This window comes from Manis javanica, chromosome 2 (assembly GCF_040802235.1).
Source record: "Manis javanica isolate MJ-LG chromosome 2, MJ_LKY, whole genome shotgun sequence".
Lineage (NCBI taxonomy): Eukaryota > Metazoa > Chordata > Mammalia > Pholidota > Manidae > Manis > Manis javanica.
The window spans coordinates 17473182-17496524 of NC_133157.1; the positions used below are offsets into that span (position 1 = coordinate 17473182).

The 23343-nt window shown below is 46.5% G+C and overlaps 1 protein-coding gene across 1 annotated transcript in view; it reads right to left on the minus strand.

Annotated features, from left to right (window-relative positions):
• PAPPA (pappalysin 1) overlaps window positions 1-22553 on the minus strand; it is a 229524-nt gene extending 206971 nt beyond the window's left edge. The window contains exon 1 of the mRNA XM_037027516.2: window positions 21754-22553. Within this exon, the coding sequence (XP_036883411.2) occupies window positions 21754-22174 (421 nt within the window). The 5' untranslated portion in view covers window positions 22175-22553. The remainder of the gene's footprint in view (window positions 1-21753) is intronic.
• Between the last annotated feature and the right edge of the window lie 790 nt (window positions 22554-23343).

The following is a 23343-nucleotide window of genomic DNA, read 5'->3' on the forward strand; positions in this document are numbered from 1 at the left end:
GTGCTGCTGTTGAAGCTGCCTGGAGAAGAGGGTCCACCTCTGGTCATTCTGAGATCCTACAGGCCCTCCCTGCTCAGTCACCGAACCCCAAAGACAATGACACCACTTCTCAGAAAACTGCCAAGGGACAGTGCATCCCGCCATCCATGTTCTTCACGGCAGCCCCAAGCCCTTACCCTCCATCATTCTTGGAATCGAACATAGTGAGAGCTGGAGGATGCCTTAAAGGGCATCAATCATCCTGCTTAACACCCAGCCTCCTGCTTGAATCACCTACACATCTCAACAAGTGACTGTTCATATTTCCAGAATCAGAGAACTCCTTGGCAGCTAAAGAAGGTCCTGGAACTTTTGGGCATTTCTCAGTGCTCTCCCTACAGTGAACCCGATCATTTCCTTTTCCTTTGCACCCAGTGATCCAGGGCCTAGTCTCAGGAACCCATGGAATTATTTGGTGCCCTTCACCCCAGACAGCCCTGGAGATGTCTGAGGTTTATGATTGTATTAGCCTTGGTTCTCCTATCCCCCAAACTAAGATCCCCAAGTCCTGCCTGATTTATCTGTTTATCCATTCACTGATCCATTCAACATATATTCCTGGGGCATCTGCTGCATCAGGCCCTGGCGGCACATGCAGGGTATGAAACATGACCAGACACAGCCTACATCCTCTTGCAAGAGACCTGTTATTTCCTAATGCTAATGCCAGCCCTTCTGTTGATGCAGCGTAGATACAATAGGAATTGGTACTATGCAAGCAGGCAGGCCTATTATTACCATACCTGCCTCCTTACATTACCCTAGGATCATTACTCTTATTGGTCTAATGTCACTCAAAGCCACATGAAACTAAGGAGAAATAAATAGATGCCACCATTTATGATGTACCACGTACAAGGCCAAGAACTCTGCATGCATCATCTCATTGAATTAGGACAATTATTCTATGTGATAAGCTCCCTTGGTACCATTTTGCAGATAAGGAAAGTGTGACTCAGAGAGTTGCATTGACTTGGCAAAGGTCATTTGACTTACAGTGTCAGAAGGAGGATTAGAACCCAGCTCTCTGACTCCAGAGCCAGGTGTTTAACCAATGCCTTATGTTTCTACAGGTAAATATGAGCAAAAAGTATTTTAAAATTGGTTAAATATTTACTTCCCCTTATAGTCATTTTTTTCAATCTCCCCCACATTGATTATATATTTCTATTGGTTAAGTAAATATAGGAAGAATTCTTAAGTTTCTTGAAGTTTTAAGGTGTACAAAGCATCTTCATTATTTCTTTTGCTTCTCCCAGAACTCTCTAATGAAGGCAAAATAGAAATTATGAGCTGTTTGCACACATGGTAAAAGTGAGACTCTAAGAGGATAAAGGGTACATGCCTGCTCACCATCTAGAATTTGCATCTAGAACCTTCCATGGGGTGCCCAGAACATTTACTGAATGGATGAAAGGAAGAAAGACAGAGAGAAAATGGATGGAAGGAAGAGAAGAAGAAAAGAATATACACCCAAAGCTTGTGAGGGAATCTGATTTGAGTAGATTTTGAGGTTTCAAACCATCTTTGCAGTACTGGAACAAGAGTCTCCTAGCTTGGAGGCAGGAGTGGGCATCTGTGGGACCCTGGGTAAGCTCCTTCTACTTCCTGGCCCTCAACTTCTCCATCTATATAATGGGAGGTTGGCATCTGTGGTCATTAGGTTTGGTTGTTTAAACATTAAAGAGAAAAACCAGGAGTCAGGAATGTACAACTGAGCTGTGTGGCCTGAGGTTAAGTCACACCCTCTCTCTGGTCCCTTCTTCTCATTTGTGAAAAGAGAAAACTACAGTGAAATAACCTTTAGGGGTTTTCTTGCAAAATTAGGGAAAAGACTTCTACATTGGGAATGATAAGACATGGATATTTTGCCCTAATTCACCACTAACATACTATTGATAGGGGGCAAATTCCCTTTCTGCCATGGTCCCACCATGACTTCCTTGGGCCTAGGGCCCATTCCCCTTCCTCCATAAATACATATAATTCTATTTATGGTTGCACTGTTATAAAGATGTATATAATTAAGAGGCTGAATTCATTATTACATGTGTATTATTATATTAACTTTTTTCTTCTGATCTTAAAAGAAATTAAGCCATTCTTATGGGACCTTAAAAGTACCAGGGACTTAGGCACTGGGCTGGTTGTACCTAATGGATGAGCTAGCCTTGGGTCCCTGTCTGGACCTCGGATCCTCATCTACAGAACAGCAGCAGGAGTGGGCACTGAGCGCCTGCAGCCCATCCCAAGAGCTGAGAGGGACAGGGAAGTTTCCGACATGGGTGAGCCAAGTGATATAAATTTCATAACTGACAGAGGCCCACAGCAAGTTATGTAAAAACACACTCCAGACAGTGTGGGCTGAGCTCTGGAAACAAAAGCTCCTCTCTCGGGTGAGGCTGCCATCGCTTCATCCTAGCCCACACAACCAGGGATGAGCCTTTCAGAGAGAGAGAGATGGCAAAGGGAGATAAGGCGGGGACGAGGCCAGACAGGCAGACTCCCTCTGTCACAGGGCTGGGGCCCTCCAGAATTACTTTCCTCTAGGAGAGCAATGACAGCCGATGCCTGCCAAGAGTTCACCATGTGCCAGGCACCGTGCTAAGTGGATTCCATTTCTGCATGGATTCACTCAGGTAACCTTCACGATAATAATTATCTCTATTTTATAGATGAGGAAACTGAGACTCAGAGAAGGCCAAATAACTTGCCCACACCTGAGTGACTTGCTGGCAAGTGATAGAAGTGGGATTCGAACCTAAGCAATCAGACCAGAAAGTTCATGTTCTTAAGTTCTAACTTATGCAGCCCAGCCAAGAGAAAACTGATTATGTGAGAATGAGGGACAGTTTTTAATTATTAGTAAATAAAACATAATAAAGTAAGTTGTAGTAGAGGTACAAGCAAACAGAGCTCAGCGGAAGAAACACTTGATTTAGAAAGGAAGGCTCAGGGAAGTTCTACCGGACTTGTGACACAGAACTGAGCCTTATGTGAGGAACGGGGATTTCATGCAGGGCGGCTGCGTAAAGTCCTTCTAGCAGAAGGGTTAACATGAGCAAAGGCTGAGACCTGTGAAGCCACCAGAAGGTGACTCTGCAGATGAGGAAGATACCTAATTTTGATGGAATTGAGGGTGCACAGAATAATGGACATGAAATAGCCAAGGGCTGTCTGAGGCTAGACTACAAAAGGCTGGGAATGACAAGCCAACAGATCTGAAGTTTATTCCAAACACAACAGGGAATCTTTGGTGGTTTTTGAGGAAGAGAGTACATGGGAGATAGGGATCATTAGCTAGGAATTTCAGGGTATTGTTATCAATAGGGTCCGAGGGCTGAAAAAACCAGGACTCATGTCTCAGGACTCGCTGCTTAGTGCTCACAGGCAATCTGGGGTCATTCAGCCATAAGACTCAGAATGGAAAGCATGGAATGTAAGCATAATTTTGAAGAGAGATGTCTGACAGACTTTACTTTCTATTGTTTTAATATCCTCTAGAAGATGGTGAATTATGACCCAAGTCAAAGGAGCTCTTTTAAATGTGGTATTTACATACTCAGTGGGACTTCAGAATTTTAATTTTGTTGCACTAGGTGGAGCATGGTGTAGTTTGACCTTGAGCTTAGTCTCTAGTTGACCTTGATCAAATCTCATCTACTGTCTGGAACTTGGTTTCCCCATCTACTGAACTGGGAGAAGGTGAGGGGTTGATCTCTATAAGTTTCCTGCCAGCTCTGATAACCTATCACATAAATTCGTGAATTGCAGGTACTGTATCTTTGACTTCCTTCTCTGAGTGCTTAGCCTGGGACCTGACACGTGGTGGATCCAAAACACAACTGTTGGATGCATGGAATGAATTGAGCTTTTGACTCAAGACCCTGTGGAATCTTTAGGGGATTTTAAATGGAAAGTTTGGAAGTAGTGATCCTTTTTTTTTTAAACAAAAAACATAAAAACAAGCAGATCAGTAACCAAGACAGGGTAGTATTTCCCCTCTGGCTGTAAAAGATGCTGAGGAACTGAAAGACTCTGGAATAGAGAAGACTGATGGGGAGAAGGCCAAGGACACTGGAAGGTCAAGGGGAAACCCAATGTGAAAAAGCATGGAGGTGGGAGTACGTGTTCTGGGAACACATTCTGTTTAGTCAAAAGAATTCATGTCAATGGTTCTAAAGTAGTGGAGATTCCACACCCCAGGGGACATTTAATGGTATTTCTCCAGACATGTTTGATCATCCACAACTAGGGGGGAGGGGATCTTCAGGATTCAGTGCGGAGAAGCAGGGGTGCTGCTATACACCCTACATGGCACAGGACAACCTCCTATGACAAAGAATTCTGCATTCCAAAATGTCATCAATGCTGAGGTTGAGAAAGCCTGATATAAGGAACTAGGCAAACTTCTGGTAGGAAACAATGTTTGGGGAGCAAGCCAAATATGAGGCTAAGGAAGTCATACCTGAACTACAGAGGTTTATAGAGTGGTGGTGAGAACATGGACTCAGGGGACTGATTCCACTGTTTACTTCCTATGTGACCTTGGGCAAGTCCCTTAACCTTCCTGTACCTCACAGTTCTCTAACTGGGAGCCTGTGACTATAACTGTACCTATTTCAGAGAGTCATTGTGAGGATTAAAGAACTAAATCATGCAAAGGACTCAGAACAGTGCCTGGCACACATTACATGCTAAATATGTTAGCTGTTATCGTTACTGTGTATGTAGGGAGCTATAGTAGACTCAAGTTTAAGAGAGGCAGAAGAGCTCTTTCAGTCATTGACAATCCTAGAAAAATGACCGAGAGCTGCACGATCATCATGTGACTATTATACCCACCCAATTAATAATCCTTCTTCAATCAGCTTCTGCTTCAGATGACACTACAGACTGGATACACTTAAGTCTGTCTTGTGTCTGCAAGCAACTCCCTGTCTGGGCTCTGTTTTCCAGATATCCATGAGGCCCAGGCCAGCATCCGACTCCCTCTCCAGCCCAGGCTCCTCATGGTTTTAATGAATAAGTTGAAGGAGACAGAGGAAGCCAGACATGAAGCCAGATGGAAAGATGGAAAGGCAGAAAGCCTTCTGCGAAAGCTGCTGCCAGCGATACACGCTGTTCACATGGACTCCAAGGACAGAACTGGGGGCATATTTTAGAGGTTTGTTTGAGCTACTGATACTGTTCTCTTGGAGCCCTTGTTTGTAAACAGATATTCTGCTGACACTGGGCTTTGTAAGGGTGGACAGAATGGGGTGCGGGGGGGTGGGTAGGGTGGATGGAGAAAAAGGCAGGTTGTGTCCGAGAGCCTTAGACCATGTGTTTGTTGTTGAGAATACAAAGACCTCACTGTATTAAATGAAAATGCTTGTTTTACAAGGCGAGTGGGAATATGATAGGTCCATGTCGAAAATGCTTCAGAAACTGAAACAACCCCCTGCCGCAAGGGCTTCGTGCTACATGATGCATCCAGGGGTGCACATGGACCATGCAGGTTCAGAATCACCACACAAGGGCTCTGGGGGTTGTAGGCAGCCAGTCCCAGGAGCTAAATGACTGGCAGCTCCCTTTTCTGCTCCCTTTATGAAGCCTTCCCTTTCTCAGAGTCCTGCCTCTATTTCATAGTCTCTATGGGTTTTCCACCACCTGCTGACTCAAGGGTAGAAGCTGCTATTGACCTAAAATATTAGTGTTGATAAAGGAACCTCCAGTAGTCTAGACCAAGACTCAGAGCACTAGTGGAATGCTTATAATTATGTAACTCTGTGGGCACAGCACCTGAATTTTTTCAACTTTGGAAATGGGATTTTCAAACTGTAGTCTAGAAGAAGTGAAGGGCTCAGTATAGAGGTGACTCAAGATATTTTTCCAAGGACTCACAGTGGCATAAGAACAAAAACTGGAGTCTCTAACTCTTGCCCCAGCCCTAGTATACAGCCTGGTAAATAGAAGATTTCTTGGATGGAAGGAGAGATGGAGGTGGACATAGGTTGAAGGAAAGGTGGAGAGATGAAAGAATGAATGAATAGATGGTTGGGATGGAGGGAGGGGAAAAGGTGGGTGAATAGCGGGATGGTTAGGTGGAAGACTGGATGGATGTTTGGATTCACAGATTCATGGATAGAGTCCACAGTGAGTAATTATGGCCGGACCACCTCAGGCTACATTAAAAGTGAACTTGCCTATTTGAAAACTCAGAGAAAATCAGAGACCAGTTTGAATAAACAAAGTTGTAGATTATATTTCTAAGGAGTAAACTAACTTCTCCTCAAAGGAAAAAATTCCCAATATCTATTTACTCCAACAAGGGTAGAGATAAAGGGAAGTGCAGTTCCCCAGTCTGATATGACAACACAGTATCCACATCCTCATTTGCACAGATCTCCTAGTGTTTGGATTAGGGCACTGGGTACAGGCTTCAGGAAGTGACCTCGTGTGCCCCTGCTTCAGGCAGGTATGTCATCATTTGGGGACCACAGACCACTTGAAGAAACTGATGGCAGCTTCAGACCCTCTCCCTGGGAAAATGTGCACAGCTTCAAATTTTTGCAGAAAATGTCTTGGGACTCATAAACCCCTCCAAGTCCTACTGGGTCAAAGGACAAGAAACACCCCCCCTCCCCTCTGTTGGTCTAAGATATTAGTGCTATTCAGGTATTTCAGTTGGTATTGGTGTTAGTAAGGAAATGAAGGGTAATGATATTAACCAAAATATGGGGTCATAACTAAAATAATAACCTCACCACTTCACACCATGGTGATGGTATAACAGAGATTCTACTCTTGGTCTCATGCCATTCATCTTCCATGCAGAGGTCAGAGTGATCTTTGGGAAACATACATGAGATCCTATAACTTCCTTGTTTGAAACTCTCTGATAACTTCCTAGTTCACCTTGATTCCATGACTTGGGCTGCCTTCAGCTCTAGATACACATGCCTCCCAGTGGCTTTAATATCTGCTCCTTCAGCATCCTGAACTTGCCCTGTGTTACAGCCTAGGCATTAATTGTCCCCGACCCCCACCTCAGATCTCTTGGGGCTCTCTTCACTCGTCTTTGCACCTGGCTTGTTCCTTCTTAGCTGTCATTCAAGCCTCAGCCTGACCACCTGAACCAATGTCCTGCTCCTCCATTCATTCTCTATAGCTTCACTCTTATCACTTACCACTATTAATATGTAAGTCCTTACAAGTGCTCATTTGTTTATTCTTTACCTCTTCACCAGGTCATAAAGCCCATGAGGGCAGGGTCCTGCTTTGTCTTGCTTACTGCTGCACCTCTACCAGTGTTGAGCACGTACTACACATTTGTTGACTATGTGGGGGCACAAACAGATGTTTCTGGAAGCTTTGGTGTTGTCACTGCCTCACTATAGGAACCTGGGCACATCTATACCTTTCCTTGGACCTCAGACTTCCCAGTTATAAAAAGACAGTTTGGGTCCAATCACAATACAGGATTCACTGATCTGAAATCTGTGACCAAGTTCAAGAAAACTGGGCCCAAATCCCAAGACATTATGGCAGAAAGGAAAGAACGGTCAGGAGAAATGGACTCTAGTCCTTCTCTGTCCCTAATTGGGATGGAACTTGAATAAATTCTTTGCCTCCTCTAGATATTAGTTTCCATTTGTGAACTGAGGAGACTTACCAGGTTCACTATAAATGTACAGCCTTTATTCATCCAGAAATCCACCCACAAAGAGTTGCTGACCGCCTGCGATGTGTCAGGCCCTGGGAAGGTGCACTGAGCACGCAGGCGTATTCGTGCCATCATTCTGCTCTCCTAGCCTGTGGAAGGTCTCCCAGGCACAGGGGACAGCTGCAGGAGGAGCCTGGGTACACCCCACACAATTACACGGGCTCTTCAGCAGCTCTCTCCAGGGGACTGGTTGGACAAGCTGAGAGAAGACCAAGGTGGATAGGACTTAACACCAACACAATGGCGCACAGGCTCAGCAGCAGGAAAGGGAGGCAGCGTGATAGGGAGAGGTGTGAGAATATACACAGGTAACTGGCAGCTCAAAGAGACAAGGGCCATGTATCTAACTACTGATGCCTTCGTAACATGTTTACTTTCACTGTGTGGCCCCTCCTATGGCCCGTGATACCATTTCTCAGAGTATCTTTCCTCCACTGTCCCCACTTTCAGTCACCCAGTCTTTTCTCTTATTTGGAACCACCTCCAATTCATTTGACAAAGTTTACAGAGTACCAGCCGGCTGCAAGGCTGGTACTGTGCTAATGGTAGGCATAAAGCAGAGAGGAAGACAGAAGTGGTTTCTGCTCCTAAGGAGCTTGGATATAAGCAGGAGAGACAGACAAGTATGACAGCCAACCCAACAGAGTGATAAATGCAGTGAGGGAGGGATATTATACCTGATTTGGATGGTGATGGATTGAACTGTCCAATCATTTCCTAGTGCCATACTCCTAAAAGCTACTCTGGGTTAGTGTCCTCAGCAGAGACATGAATCAAAAAGCATTTATTGTTCTAATTTGATTTATGGCTCTGCCTTTAAAATGGCATATATGGAATAGCCACATGCAAGGCAGAAACTCCACATACATACACATGCCACCTGCTTCATGAATAAGTCCAGGTGGAAGGCACCTTCTATGCCTCAGAGCTCTTTCTATACCCCTAATAAGCATGGGTGTTCAACAACACAATATTTCTGCCTCTGTGCTTTCCCAGGACTCTATTAATTGCTTAGTTATAGCAGTTACCATGATGTCATATATCTGTTTACCAGTCTGCTTCCGCCACTAGGACTGGGAGCTCCTCAGGGGATGGAACAGTGCCCTGTACTTCATTTTAATTCCCATCTCCTAGCTTGTTGTACAATACACAGATAAAAAAATTGCTTGGTAACTCTGTATTAAATCAATGGAAGCATGGATGCATGGAAAGATGGAAGGAAGGAAGATCTACCTCTCTAAATAAACTGCCATTTCCTACTGAACCTCACAGAATGCCTAGGACAGAGGTTTGGCATGTACTAAGTGCTTAAGAAAAATTACTCAACAGCTACATGCTGTGTCCCAAGAAGCTCACTAATGTGAACCCAGAGATGGAACTATGACCCCACGCTGTAACAAAAAACACAGTGAGCCAGTGGAAAGAGCACTTACTTGGGGAGTCAAGAGTCCTGAATTCTACTTTTAATATTGCTGCCAACTTGCTGCTTAACCTTACTCAGCTTGGCTTAATTTATTAAGTGAACTTGCCTGGACCTCAGTTTCTCCATCTGTAAACTGAGAAGATTGGAGAAAGCAAACTCTGATGTCCTTGGGAAAAGGTTGAACAAGATATCATATTTGTTGTTTTTCACGGATCAGATGTAATCAGACTCAGTGGGGCTGCTCTGTAAAGAAGTCATCCTGAAAGCTTAACGGAGGCTTAATCAGCTCCAATAAAAGCTCATTACCCATCAGCCTTGTTCCTTCAGAGTTAGTCTCCTACTCAGAACCACAGAGTCCATGCAGCATGATCACGTAAGTATGCCCCAGCTTCAGCTCAGAACGCATCGGGCCCCTCCCCAGAGGATGACAGTGTCTCTCCTCTGTTGCTCATACTTGGGGGGAACACACAACAGACTCTGATTCCCAAAAAAGGAATACAGAAACATTTTTGGCACAGAGCATCTTTGAAATGTGTTCATCTCCTAGTAGATTGCTTAAAGGTGGGAAATACTCTGGTGTACATAAATGGTTCTTTTTGTTTGAAATTCACCTGCAAATAAAAACATTTTGCATATCAAAGAGATTTAGTCACCAATCTCTTTGAAATCTTATAATGTTCATTCACAATTTTTGTGCATCTCTCTCGCTTCCCTTTTTGTTCTACCATCTATAGATGTTTGCATTTGCCACTGGGGGTATCATCATCCTCCCATCAATCCATTCATTCATTCATTCATTGTTCACATATTCATGGAACATTTACTGGACAGCCACCATGTTCCAAGCAATGTGCTAGGCTCCATGGGTAGACATAAAATTAAACTGGCCTGGATTTGAACCCCAGCTCCACCACCCTTTAGCTGTGTGTCCTTCAGTGAGTCATGTAACTTGCTAACCCTAATTCAGACGGTTCAGAGTGCAGCACTGAGCACAGTGTCAGCACATAGTAAGTGCTCATTATAAGCTAGCTGCTTTTATTACTGTTATTACTGCTGAGAATGCATACTCTCCCCCAAGGGTATATAAACAGTGGATAGAGGATTCCAGATCCTGAGGTCAACCCAAGGTCTCACAGGATCAAGGGAAGTAGACGGAAAGCCCCCCTATCAGGAAAGAGGAAAAATTGATGCAAACCCAGACAACAGATATGACTGCCAGGATACTCGGGGTCTAGTAAGAATCTGGCAAGGGGGAGAGGGGGAAATCTGAGAGGAGAGCGAAGTTTGGGATTATGTGCTGCAGGGCACACACAAAACAAATGCTTTGCAAAGAAGCGAGGGGCTGAGAGGGAGAGACCAAGGCTAAAATGTGGCTTGGATTAGAGGCCAAAATATGAGTTGAGGAGGCATTTAAATGCACTGCTCCCTCCCCACTCTGTTTTGGAAGGCCAGGTTTCTTTTCCCTTCTGACTTCTTTGCTTAAGGGGAAATGGAATTAACCACTGTGTAACGTTTTTGAGTGTGACGCATGGGCTAGGTCATGTGCTTTGGTTACGTAATGCAACATGCCTGAGGTTCCTAAGCTCTTTCTCCCAGAATCACTAGATATTTAGCTGATTCTCTTATTTGGTCATGCATTCATTAAACAAAAATACATACTGCTTCTTTGTAAGCCAGGTACTGTGCTAGGCAGTGGGCAAGTTGAGATGACCCCAAATATGCATACAATTAAATATGATAAAGAATTCCAGGTGTTTTAATGTACGTATGCAGAAGGCACTGTTAAGAAAGACAAATAAGGGAGGTGGGGAAGAATCAGGGAGGGCTTTCCTGAAGTCGGGAACCTTGAGTAGAATCCTATGGAGGCTTAAGTGTTCTCCCAAAGGGTGCATGGGAATATAACAGGCACACTACAGATAAAATGCTGTGAAACAAGCCTAAGGTATCTGGAGGAGCTTCATATAACTCCAGTACTATTGGAGAGTCTCTAGCTAGAGATGGCAGAGTCAGATCTGCGTTTTAGAATGATCTGTCAGAGGTCAGAGGATAGGTTGAAGGGAGTGCAGAGGCTGAGGCTCAGAGAAGGGGGCATTACAATACTAGGGAAACAGTCAAAGCAAGAATGAAGAGTGCCTAAGCTAAGAAGAGGGAAGACTGGCTTTAAGATAAGATGTTCAGGAGGCAGAATAGACAGGAATTGATAACTGATTGGATACGGTGGGTGATATATCTAGAGCAGCGGCTAACACCAGATGAAGACACAAGGAATTTTGGAGGAAAGATGATTCGGCTTTAGACATGTTGAGTTTCAAGTGCATGTTGACATTTCCAGTGGAGAGCTGGATCTGTGAGTCTGGAGTCCAGCAGGGTCTGGAGATAAATAATACTTATGAGCAGAGAGATGGTAATTACTCCATTGGAAAGGGTACCAGGCAGAAAACACACAGATCTAGCTATGGACTAAGACCAGAAAGCAGAGGGCCTTCCCAGCTTGGTCAACGATTTGGACAGGCCACTTTCCTCACCAAACCTCCGTTTCTCCTCTTTGGAATGAATGGTTAGATGAATCCTCTGACTCACACAACTTGGTTCCTTGGATGTCCATGAATACTACTTCACAGCACAGAGCACAGTATATATTCATTTTCGTTCTTTTCTGTGTACTCTGCATCTCTTAGAGCGAGGCCATCTTGTTCCTGGTTGGCCTGTTATCATATCTTTCTCTTTTTTCTCATCAGCATTTGTAGCTGAAAGAGCTCCGATCTCATTGGCGGAAATGACCCCTTCTATACACACGCACTTGGTCATATTCTGCCGAGCCACATTTCATGCTTACAGAGCAGGTGGAACTAAGGAAAGATGAATGTGTCAGATGCAGGAATGATTTCTTGACTACAAGGGTGGTAAGCACAGCTTCTTAAAGACAAAAGGCTCAGCCACTGCTCTACATTTAGTCACATATTTCCCCCCTACTCACATTCTTGGATCCCAAGCTGGGCCCTCCACCAGCCTCTTAAAGTTTCTATCCCAGTTTCCTCCAAATGAAGTGGAACCTGGGACTTCGTTCAGTTCCCTAAAATTGAAACAGGGTACCTCCCCTACTCTTCCAGGTTCTTTTGACCCTGGGTTTCTGGAAAACAAAATTTTTTTCTCTTGTTTGAAAAAAAGCCTAAGTGGCCAATGTAAATGAATAGGAAGAGAGAGAAAAGGGAAGGGGACAAGAGGACTGACGACAATCCTGGGGATTCTCAGAAGGCAAACAGGCTGATGTCTACAGACTCCAGAGTCTTACTGTTTAATTCATGAAATGATCTGATTAAAATGAAAAAGAAGAACTAAAAGGCCAGGGGTCTACTCTGAAGCCAAAGAACTTGCTTGGAATGCTGTTTGTACGGTAAGAAGTTATGAAATTTGAGTACACTAACCGTTACCCAAGTAAATCATCACTGGGAAGGTCACTCAGTGAGTTTTGGATATTTACAGCAGCTATTATTAGCAATATTATTAATGAGATGGCTTCCAGCTATTGGTAAGACCCAATATTCCCTAAATAATGTCTTCAGTCAGTCTTTGACTGAAATTCTACTGGTTAGCACTTTGCTATTTCCTACAAAGCTTTTGGGGAGACATTAAAATATATATGTCTATGGAAGAACACCATTCTAAGTTGTTATCAGTCAGTGATACCTTGGCAAGAGAAATACCATGTCCTTTTTCAAGAATCAGTGTGGCAGGGGGAATGGATGCAGGTGTGTGGGCGCTTGGCCCCTAAGGGGGACGGGCACCGGCACCACCTAGTGGAGGAAACACACCAAAAAACTGAAGAAAACTGAACTATTGCCAACTTCACAGTTTATGTTTTAGGACAGTCCAGATGAGGATGACAGAATCCAAGATCTCTGCTAGAAGGATCTCTAGGACAAAGATAAATTCCTCCCTACCCACATTGTTCAGATGAGGAAAACTGCACCCAAGAGAGAAAGTGACTTGCCCAAAGTCACAGAGCAAGGGCTGACTTAACAAGTCTAGAATCTTCCTCCCAGCCCACCACCCTTCCCTCTCCAGTACACCACAACCCCCTCTTCGTAGCCCAGGGTCCACTCATAGGTCCCTTCTCATTACTGCCTCCCCTGACCACCCCACTTAAACCTTACTCCTCCTGCAACCTGACCCTAACACAGGGTTTCCCAGACTTCTTTTCTCTACTTTGTTTTTCTTCATAAATATTCACCTGACATAATGTGATATATTTGATTACTTATTTATACTCTTGGTCTCCACCTCCTCCCTGCATCCCAGAATATAAACTTCCCAAGGGCAGGGATATTTTCCTCTTCTGTTCACTGTTCTGTACTCAGGACCTGAAACTGTCCCTGTCACATAGCAGGAACTTGTTAAATACTTGCTGAATACCTGGGCAAGAACTGAAGACATTTTTACTTTATCCTTTGTATTTTTACCTGTAGTTCTTAGGATCTCTACAATGAGCACATGTGGCTTTTGTAATATGAAACAATAATGTATTTACTTTTTTGTCTTTCATTTTAGTTTTTATGTGAGGATGATGGCAATATATTCTTCCTGAGTGGTTAGGGAGGGAAAGGCAATCCCTGGCTCTGCCAAAAGAGATAAACATGTCTAATTCAGAGATATTGAGGGAATTGGAAATAATGTGTGGCAAGGGGTGGACACACGTAATGCCAATGAGTTAACATTTACTGGGTGCTTCCCTATGGTCTAGATTCTTTTACTAAGCATTTTCCACATGGAGGCCCAGTTAACCTTCAAAACAACCCTATCAAGTAGGAGCTAGTATTATCTGCATTTTATAGATGGGAAAAGTGAAGTCTGGGGATATTCAAGGTCATACAACTAACAGGTGGGAGAGTCAGGAAATCAAGCTCAGGCAGTCTGACTCTTGAGTCCTGTGATCAACCACTCAGAACACTTCTTCAGTAAACACAACACTTCTTTCCCCTATTTCCTGATGGTGTCAGCTCTTCCTGAGATTAGGCAACTGCAGATCATTCCCCCAGGGCTCTAGAAGGTTCTAGAAGACTCCCAGGACAATAGGAAATAGAAACAAGGAGCTAGGAAAATGAGAAACAGGGGTGTGTGGAAATGTGTGTGTGTGAGTGCATGCACATGTATATGTACCATCATATGGATGTGCATGCTTATGTATGTTTTGAATGGTCATGACGAATAGTCAAAGCCTGGCAGCAGGGATGCGAAAGGCTTCAGGGTGGGGGACGGTAACATACAGCAAATAACATCCTCATTCAAAAGCTTCTTTTTGCCCAGAAAGGCCCCACTTGCACCTCCTTGCCCTTCCTAGGTGCCCCTCTTTTCTTTTCTTCCCTTCAAGCTTTCCCAGGATGGTTGGTCAGCAGAGTCTATAAGTGTACAGAGGGAGTTCCTGGGGTCTGAAGACTGGCCTGCATCCTGACTTTCTGTGACCTTGGAAGGGTCTCTAATTCTCTCCAAGTGGCCACCTCGGCATTTGGAAACTATCAGTCATAGAATGTGCAGAGATCTAAGACTTAAACGCCCCCTGTGGCTTTCAAACTCTTTTAATTACAAAAAAATTATTATGAAAATCTTCAATCAAACACAGAGGGACAGGCGAAAATGTATTGAGGCCATTGTTTCTGTCACCTGCTTTCAACAACTATTATCAGTCTGCCAATCTCCCATCTACTACCCTTCCCCCAACACCTTGCTTTTCTCTGCAGCATTTTAAACAAACCAAACAGACAGAATGTAATTTTACTCAAAAGTACTTCAGTATGCATTTCTAGCAGACTAGGATCTTTACAAATATATAGTAACACCATCCTTATCACACGTTACCAAAATGAACAATAATTCCTTACTGCCAATCCACGTCCCTTCAAACTCTGTACCTGAGGAACTTGCTACTTCTAATGGAATCTTGTCGAACCACACAACATAAGCTGTTTAAAGTGAAGGCGACACGGGGGGAGGCAAAGACCTTACTGTCAGCATTTTCCCATGGGATCCCTAAGATTGTTGGGCACAGCTTAAAAGCCCATGTCCTTCCTATCCCTACTCTTCATTGTGCACTCTGAGAATACTGAGGCCCAGAGAGGAGCATTTAAGTTGTCAAGGTCACACAGCAAGTAAGTAGTAGGATGCAGCAGACCTGTGAAGTTCAAACATCAAAGGACTCCAGTGAGGTCATGGGTATGAGAAGATTTGCTAACTTGATCACTATTTATCACTTACAATGTGAATAATGATAATAAAGGTACCTTTCCAGGAATAACCTTGACTGCAGAAATCTCTTACAGATCTCATATTTTGGCTTCTACCACTGTTGACATGTGAACCGGGCTCTGATCTTGGCCAAGAGCTTCTGTCGTCATTGTCTCACCTGGCTCCCGTGACAACTCATGAGATGGGGATGTTGAATGTAACCACACCTGAAACTCTCCCTGGGGAGGCCCCAGGGGTTGAGTCAAAGGGCCTAGGTCACAGAGCTCAGAGGAGGCCAAGCCAATACTTGAACTCAGAGCTCCTGAGTCCCAGCTTCAGGTTCCCAAAGGAGCCAAGGAACAAAAATCCACAAGTCAGTGTTCAGGTAAGTATTTCTGGTAAGTGCATCAAGGCATGAAGCAGAGCCCTCAGTGGAGCAAGAAGAAAGATTATGGGGACATCGAGGGAAAGGAAGTTAAATTCCAGAGAAAGGGCAGCAGGTGAGCCCTTGGCCATAGGTAGAAAAAGTACGAGCTGGCTGTAGGGTAAGTCCTCTCACCTGGGATGCCTGGGGATTGCCTCTCTTCCTCATCTGAGACACCTGCAGCCAGTGCTGGTTTCAGAGTGGTCTCAAGGTAAGGGGGATGTTGAAATAATAGGAACACATCCCTTCCTGTAGGACTAGTCCAGGGAAAAGTGGGGAATGGCTCAGAGCTGAGCTTTCCTTCTGCCTACTCAGAGAGACTCCCTTCCTAAGCACTTAGATCATTTAAAACCCAAGTGCCTAGAGTTCAATATGTTATCCCCTCTACAGGAATGTTAGCACTTTACAGGAAGTGCCTGAAAGAGAGAGTGTGGCTTCACACACACAGAACTGGCCCTGGAAAAATGGAATGGCAGGGGGTCATGGCATTTAGAGTTTTGGGGTTAGCAGGGGAACTGAGAATGGAAGCAGGGTCCTTCCCGGTGTATGGCAACTCAAAATTGGAACAGCTAAATTCCTCTCAAGGCTCAGCCACTAGCCAGGTCAGTAAGCAGGGAACGCAACTTCCCTTTTGGGTCTGTTTCCCCATCTGCTGAGCATGGGGACCTCGACCAGATCCCTGATTCTCTTTACTGCTGGTCCCTCCAACATCACCTGAGAAGGGTTGAAAACCTGAGAAGGCTTTGGGACACCAGTGCCCTGGCCAACCTCAGACCCATGATATGGGAATCCCTGGGTGCAGCCTGGGCAACAGGATGTTTTAAAAGCTGATGATTCCAAGTGCTTCCAGTGATGGGAACTACTGGACCAGATGATCTCCTAGTCCCTTTTGAGAGGGGGCAGTTTGTGAATATAGTTTAACTCTTAGCCCCTGTTTGTAACTCTGGTCCTCAGTTTCCCTGTTGCACAATGAGCTGCGTGGCCCAGGCCTTCTGTCCCTGAGGGTGCACTCTCCCCCTCAATGCCAACTGGTTTTTCTGTTCACTGGTCCAGTGGCTCAGGACTTTCTCTGGCTCTTACCACCAAGGGGTCATCCCAGCAGGTCAAAGATGAGGAAATTAAAATGCAAGGAAGGAACTTGAGGGGATCTAATTGTTTCCCTACATACACTGTCTATTCTAGAGAGTCTCCCTCAGCAACTCAGCAAGGGAAGTCCTAACAGTACACAAACAGCTCCCACTTCTGAAGGCCAAGCTAGCAAACTTGAAAAGGGAACGTGATTACTTACTGGCTCCAGCTACCTTGACTGAGTCCCTAATGTGAGCTGGCACCACACCGGGTACATTCTGGATATTTATTTCACTATGATATCTGGATATCATTATGCCCAGTTTTACAGATGAGGAAACCAAAGGAGAGAGAGATGAGGTGACTTGATTCAAATCACACAGCAAGTGATAAGTAACAGACATGCCAAACACAGCCTATTTGATGATTTAACAAGAAAATAAAAACTGATCTGCTAGGTTAAACCTAGGGTTCCAGGTGAGACTTATACCTATTTTTCAGCCTCTGGAGGTGTGTGGCCAGTACACAGAGAGGCAGAAAGGAATGGAAATGTTCCATAGCAGGACTAAAGAAGAGGACATGAGTCATTTTTTCTCTCTTCAAAAATACTGCTGAAGAGGAAACAGGCACTTGGGATGTGAGTTCACATCTGGGCTCTAGCTACCCGACCCATGGGACTTTGGAGTAAGTCACTTCACTCTCTGAGACTCCATTTCCTCACTTGTAAAATGGAGGCAATGGTGCCCATCTTTCAAGGGTGTTTGTGAAGGTGAAACTCCTAGGCATAGGGCAAGCACCTAGCACACTGCTGGTGTTGAAGGCACCCAAAAAGAGCTGGTTTCAATCCTGCCTTCAAGTGTCCTCAAGTCTGTAGTGCCAAGGCTGAGATCTTCAGAAAATCATGTCCAATAATAAGAATGAAGTTTATTGAGTGCTTATTATGCACCAAATCCAGGTCTGGGCACTTTCCACATGTGAGCCCATGTGACAAGATAGGTACTTGTGCTACCTTCACTTTGCAGTTAAGGAAGCTGGAGCCCAGAGGAGTCAACTAGCTTGCCCAAGGTCACACAATCAGTTAGGAGCAGAAGTGGATTCTCACTTCAGTAACCTGACTACTAAAACTGGCTTCTAACCACTGCACACTCTAGAGCCCAGGTGTGACTAGGAATGTTGGGGGGGAGCGTGCTAATACATGGACTCTTTAGAACCTGGCCTTCCCTGTTACAGCGATTCCAAAGTTGGGAAAACACAGGTACTCTTTTGGGGTTTTGGGTGACAGGAAACAAGGGCTGCAGAAGAGAGGAAATCAAAAGACTCCTCTGAGTGGCCAGCAAACTCAACAGTCCAACATTTCAAACAAAAGAAAAAAGTGTGGGAAGTGAAGGTTCTGGATGGGATTCAGGTAAATCCCTTTCTTCTTCTGAGCAGGGATTCTGGGCCACTAAAGGCTGGGGGTGGAAGGAGGGCAGCAATTGTGGGGTCCACATTTCACTTATCTAACAGGTCAGGAGAAACTTTAACAAGATTAACTGCTGCTCAGGGCCTCTGCTCCATAGAGCAAATTGAATCTATTGTTTTCTTTTTCTTCTTCTTTCTCTTTTTTACACACTGGAGGGCTGGGGGAGGGTGGGCACTGTTGAGGATGAGGAGCAGGGGTCTGGATCCTGCCTGGTATGGTATGAAAGCAAAGGGTTGTGTCAGAAAGCTCCCCCTACCCCCGGACTTGAAAGGGAGCCCAAACTGCCGTGCCAGTAAGCTGAAGGCCGTCCTGGGTGGTGGGTCCGTGAGGGGTGAGAGGTGATGGCATTTATTAGAAGCCTTATCCTAATGGTGAAGGGGGGTAAGACCTGGCAGTCAGGATGCCCTGGATTAAATCCTCCTCCTGCCATAGAGGAGCTGTGTCATCAGCCACCCCCTGCCCAATCTGTCCTCCCTATTCGGCCACAGAGAGCACTGGACTGGGTAACCTCTGAGGAGCCTTTTTACAGTAGCCTTAAAGGAACCACCCATCACTGGGGGGACCTCCAGAGAATCCTGCACACCAGTACTTTCTAACTTTGGCTTTGTTTTTGCCTGCATATGGCTTTCCTTTTATTTATTAATGTAGATATATGTGGACACATTTATTTATTTTTTTCTTCTTCCCTTTTGGAAAAATAAAAGGCATGCTTTCTGAGGTTCAGAAGCAAACGGCTCCTTCACTCCTTCCCTCTGCCTCTCCGAGTGCCTGTCTGAACTGGTGTCAGTGAAGTTTGAACCGGGGCAGAAATAGCATCCCGGGCAGATCTGGGAGCACAGCCCGCCTACCAGGAGCGGCAAGGCCTGCCTCTGCCAGACGACAGACCCGGTTAACAGCACCGTAAAATTAGACCTTTACGAAACCCAGTTGAATCCTGCAGCAAAGAGTGCTGTAAGGCAGCCTGGCCTGACAGCAAGGCAGCAACCCTCTGCCTGAAATAGCATCGCTGTCCCTGCTGAGATGCGCCTGCTCTCTCCAGATAGGTGACCAGGGATTCCTAGGAAAGTGGCAACGCCCAGCCAGAGGGAGCCGGCGGAGGTCAGGCAGCAAACTGGGCACCCGAGGTCACAGCCAGAGGACGTGGCTTGGCATCAGCATCCCAGCTGCCCACCTCGGCTCTGCCTCTCCCAGCCCGAACTTACGCAAAGAAAGGAGCCGAAAAAGTGCTTCTGCAAAGAACCTCTGTTTGTTTGCCTTTTAATTCAAGGAGAAGCAGGTTCTTTTTAGTCCAACAGTCTGTACCGTGTGGAGGATACGCAGAATGAGTCTTTTCTGGCTCAGGGCCAGGTGTTTACACACCGCCAAATCTGGCTCAGACTCAACTAGGGGAGGGAAAAAAATCCACCAGAATCCTCGGGAGAAAAGCTCCTGGCGTTCTGGCGCTACACGACAGCAGTGCCTTTTTTTTTTCTTTCTTTCTTTTCGTTTTGAGAGGAATGTTATTTCCACACATAAAATGGACCAGGCATTTTATACAAGCAATAATAACCTAACATCCCCCAACCAATTAAAGTATTTTACTGCACAATCGTTGTGTGAGAGAGTGAATGAGTGCTCAGGAGAATGTGTGTGAAGAGAGGTTCCTTGTCTGAATTACAGACATTTATAAAGCAGGCTCCTGTGGAATCCCAGGTGTTATATATATATATAATATATATATATATATATATATATATAATATATATATATATATTTAAATGCATTTTGCTACCTTTTCATTGATGATACCTATATAACCCCTGGGGCTCTTCCTGCTGGAGGGGAAGCCTTCCAAATCACTGGTATCACAGGTAAACACTAAGAAAAATCAAATCTACGTATTTAAAAAAAATCATCCCCGAGCAGCAGGCTCTGTGCTTTCCCTAGGTTCGGAAACAGAAGTAAATACCCTGCAACCCCGAGTTACCACCCCTCATCATCATTACTATGAATAACATCTCTCCTCTACTCTGTTTCATACCCCGCTCTGGGCCACCAGGGCTGGGGGGCTAAAAGTGAATGGGCTCAGTTTCCCTCTCGTTCCTGGGGGACAAAAAGAGAAAAAACGTGATGACGTCAGATGTGAGGGAAAGTCACTTTCTGGCTCTTGGATTGGGAGCTGGAGCGTGAGACTTTAAGGACATATTCTTGCTATAGCAGCAGAGTTTGGGTCCCCCAAAATCGACTTCATGTAAATAGGATAGAGTCAGCGCAACCTTTGAGAAAGTCTCTGGCAAGATAGCAAGGGGCAGAACTGCCGGAGGAGCTCACAGCTTTCCCTTCTAAGAAAGTGTGTAAGGGGGTGGGATCGAGAAACGCCTCCACACGTTTCCTGGCCGCAGCGAAGGGGGAACCCCTACTCTCACTTTAAGACGTCCCAGGCCACGGCGAGATTGTTGGTGCAGGAAGGGGATCTCCCGGCCAGAAGAGACAAAACTTCCCTTCGCTCCTCCAGCGTCTCCCCCCTCCACACCCCCCTCCCCAGTTTTATGAAAGGCATTGTCACAAATTCATTTAGAGGGGGAAAAATGGATGCTGGAGCATTTCTAAGGTTTGCAACCCTCGCCGAGTGTCCGGTTTCACTATGGGCTTTGCTGTGGAACGGGGAAGGGGAGAGAGAAGGAGGGTGAGGAGGGAGAACTCAAATTCATTACGGGCTCATAAAGTCCCAAATGAGAAAAGCGCCCCGTTTCGCAGCCGAGTCGGAGAAGGGCTGGCGGGGAGAGTGCGTTAGGCAGGTTTCGCCCTGGCCCCAAGTGACACGCAGCAGGCTTTAAAAGCGAGGACATGGGAAGCCAGTGAGGGGAGTGGGGTGAAAGGGGTGAATCCCAGAAGCAAACATCAAGCGGAGAGCAACTTCGGGGCACTTCGAGTACTTTTAAGTCCTGGCAATCACGACCACCTTGTCCTTGAGGCTTTCTGGGCAAGGAGGCCAAGTGAAGGGTTAGGGGTTCACCTCCATTAAAAAGTCAAGGAAATCAGCTGTCCCCTAGCCTCTTCCCACATGCATCCCAATCGGGTCATCCTCCCCTCCATTCCAAACGGGGACAGTAAGTCTGACCATCCCGAACACGGTTTACTTGCACGAGGCTCCTCAGGGATCAGCCCTGACTGACTGCGGGTCTCTGGCCCGCCAGCAGCGCTCCCGGCGCCCCTCGGGGCGGCTAGGCGGCGACGCCTTGCGAGTGAGCCCATTCGGCAGATGGGGCAAAGCGAGGCTCGCAGCGCGCCCGCTGCCTCCGCGCAGCCGGCGGGCGGCTCCCGCACAGACACGGCCGCAAGCCCCGGACCCGCCCGCCCCCCGCGCCCAGGCACCCGCGCCCCTGGGGCCGCGGGGACGGTGTAGCGCCCGCCCGGGCGCCCTCGCCTACCTGTGATCACCGCCGGAGACCTCTGGCCCCCCTCCGCTCGCAGCCACACTTGCAGCGTGAACGCGTCCCGGGGCAGCTCGAGGTCGGCCCGGAGGCGCAGCTGCTCGCCTCGCCCGCTGAAATAGAGCGCCCGGCTCGGCGGGCTCGGCTCCTCGGCGGCGCCCCTCGCCTCCCGCTGCTGCCGCCGCCGGGGGACGCGCACGGCTTCCCAGGCACCGCCCGGCGGCGGCGGCGGCGGCGGCGGCGGCGAGGCGCGGCGGCCGCGGGCCGCCCGGGTGGCGCAGGTGGCCGGGCCGGCGGCGGGGCGCGGGGGGCGGCCGGCCCGCGGGTCTCTCCGGGCCCGGCGGGGGCGCTCGGCCAGCCCGCAGCCCAGCGCGGCGCTCAGCAGCCCCAGGCGCAGCACCCAACTCCAGAGCCGCATGTCCGACGGTCCCCCCCGCCCCCCCTTCGCCCCTGCACCGCCGCCCGGAGCTGCCAGCTTTGGGAGCCTCGGCGCCTCGACTTTCTTCGCTTCTTCACCCTTCTTGGGCGAGCCCCCCCTTCCACTTGCTTTTTTCTTTTCTTTCTCGCTTCCCTCCTCAAGGTGTGCGCTCCACTTCCCCCACCTTTGAAAAATACAGCCTAACTCCTCCTGGTTGGCAATTAATTTCTCTCCCCGCTCCTTTATCTGCCTTATTTCCCCCCTTTAACAGCTGGTTGCCTTCCTCCTTGTTTTATTTCATTTTATTTTATATGATTTCTCGCTCTTAAAAAAAAAAAGCGCCTCTAAGACACTGATCCGCTGAATTCCCTCCCCCCAAAAAGATGCTCTAATTTATTTATTTTTTGCGTCCTTTATAACACAAGCCACAGCCCCCTTCTCCCCCCCTCCCCGGTCCCCCCTCCCCTCCCTCCCTCTTCACAAAATGAAAGGAAAGAGGGGGGAAAAATCCCTCAGAAGATGAGTAAACAAGCGTATGCTAATCTGCTCCCGAGCGCTCCACCTTCCCAATTGAATGAGTCCCTGTTAAAACTGCGGGGATCATGACTAATCAATCGGTTTGGAGAGGCCGAGCTACCCAGCCTTCCTCCACTTTGCCGTTTGCCTCCTTCGCTCCTTCGCTCCTGCTTCTCCACCCCCTATTTTTTTTTTTTAAGAAGACAATCTTAAAGTAACAATTTAATGAAATTCTGTACACACCCCCTTACGGTCCTCCCAGCTCTCCTCATTCCTGCTCAAAACACACATTCCTGTTCTTGTTTTGTTGCTTGTTTTTCCCCCCTCCTTCAACCCCCTCTCCCTTTATTATATTTATTTGTTTGTTTGTTTGCTTATTTATTTAAGGAGGAAAATCTCTCAGGATCGAGTTTGCACTTTGCTGGTAAACCTCATCCTTCTCTATAGCAGAGAAAGAGTCTTGAAACTTGATTCTCCCATTTTTTGGTAATGCCTCTTTCTCACCCTCTCTCCTCTCTCCCCTTCTCTCTCTCCACTCCCTTTCTCTCCCTCTTCCTCTCTCCTCCTCTCCCTTCTCCTCTGCCTTCCTGATCCTTCTCTTCGTTTCTCCTTTTCCCTCTTGGAAGTGCCTTGAAGTTATGCAGTGATGGACT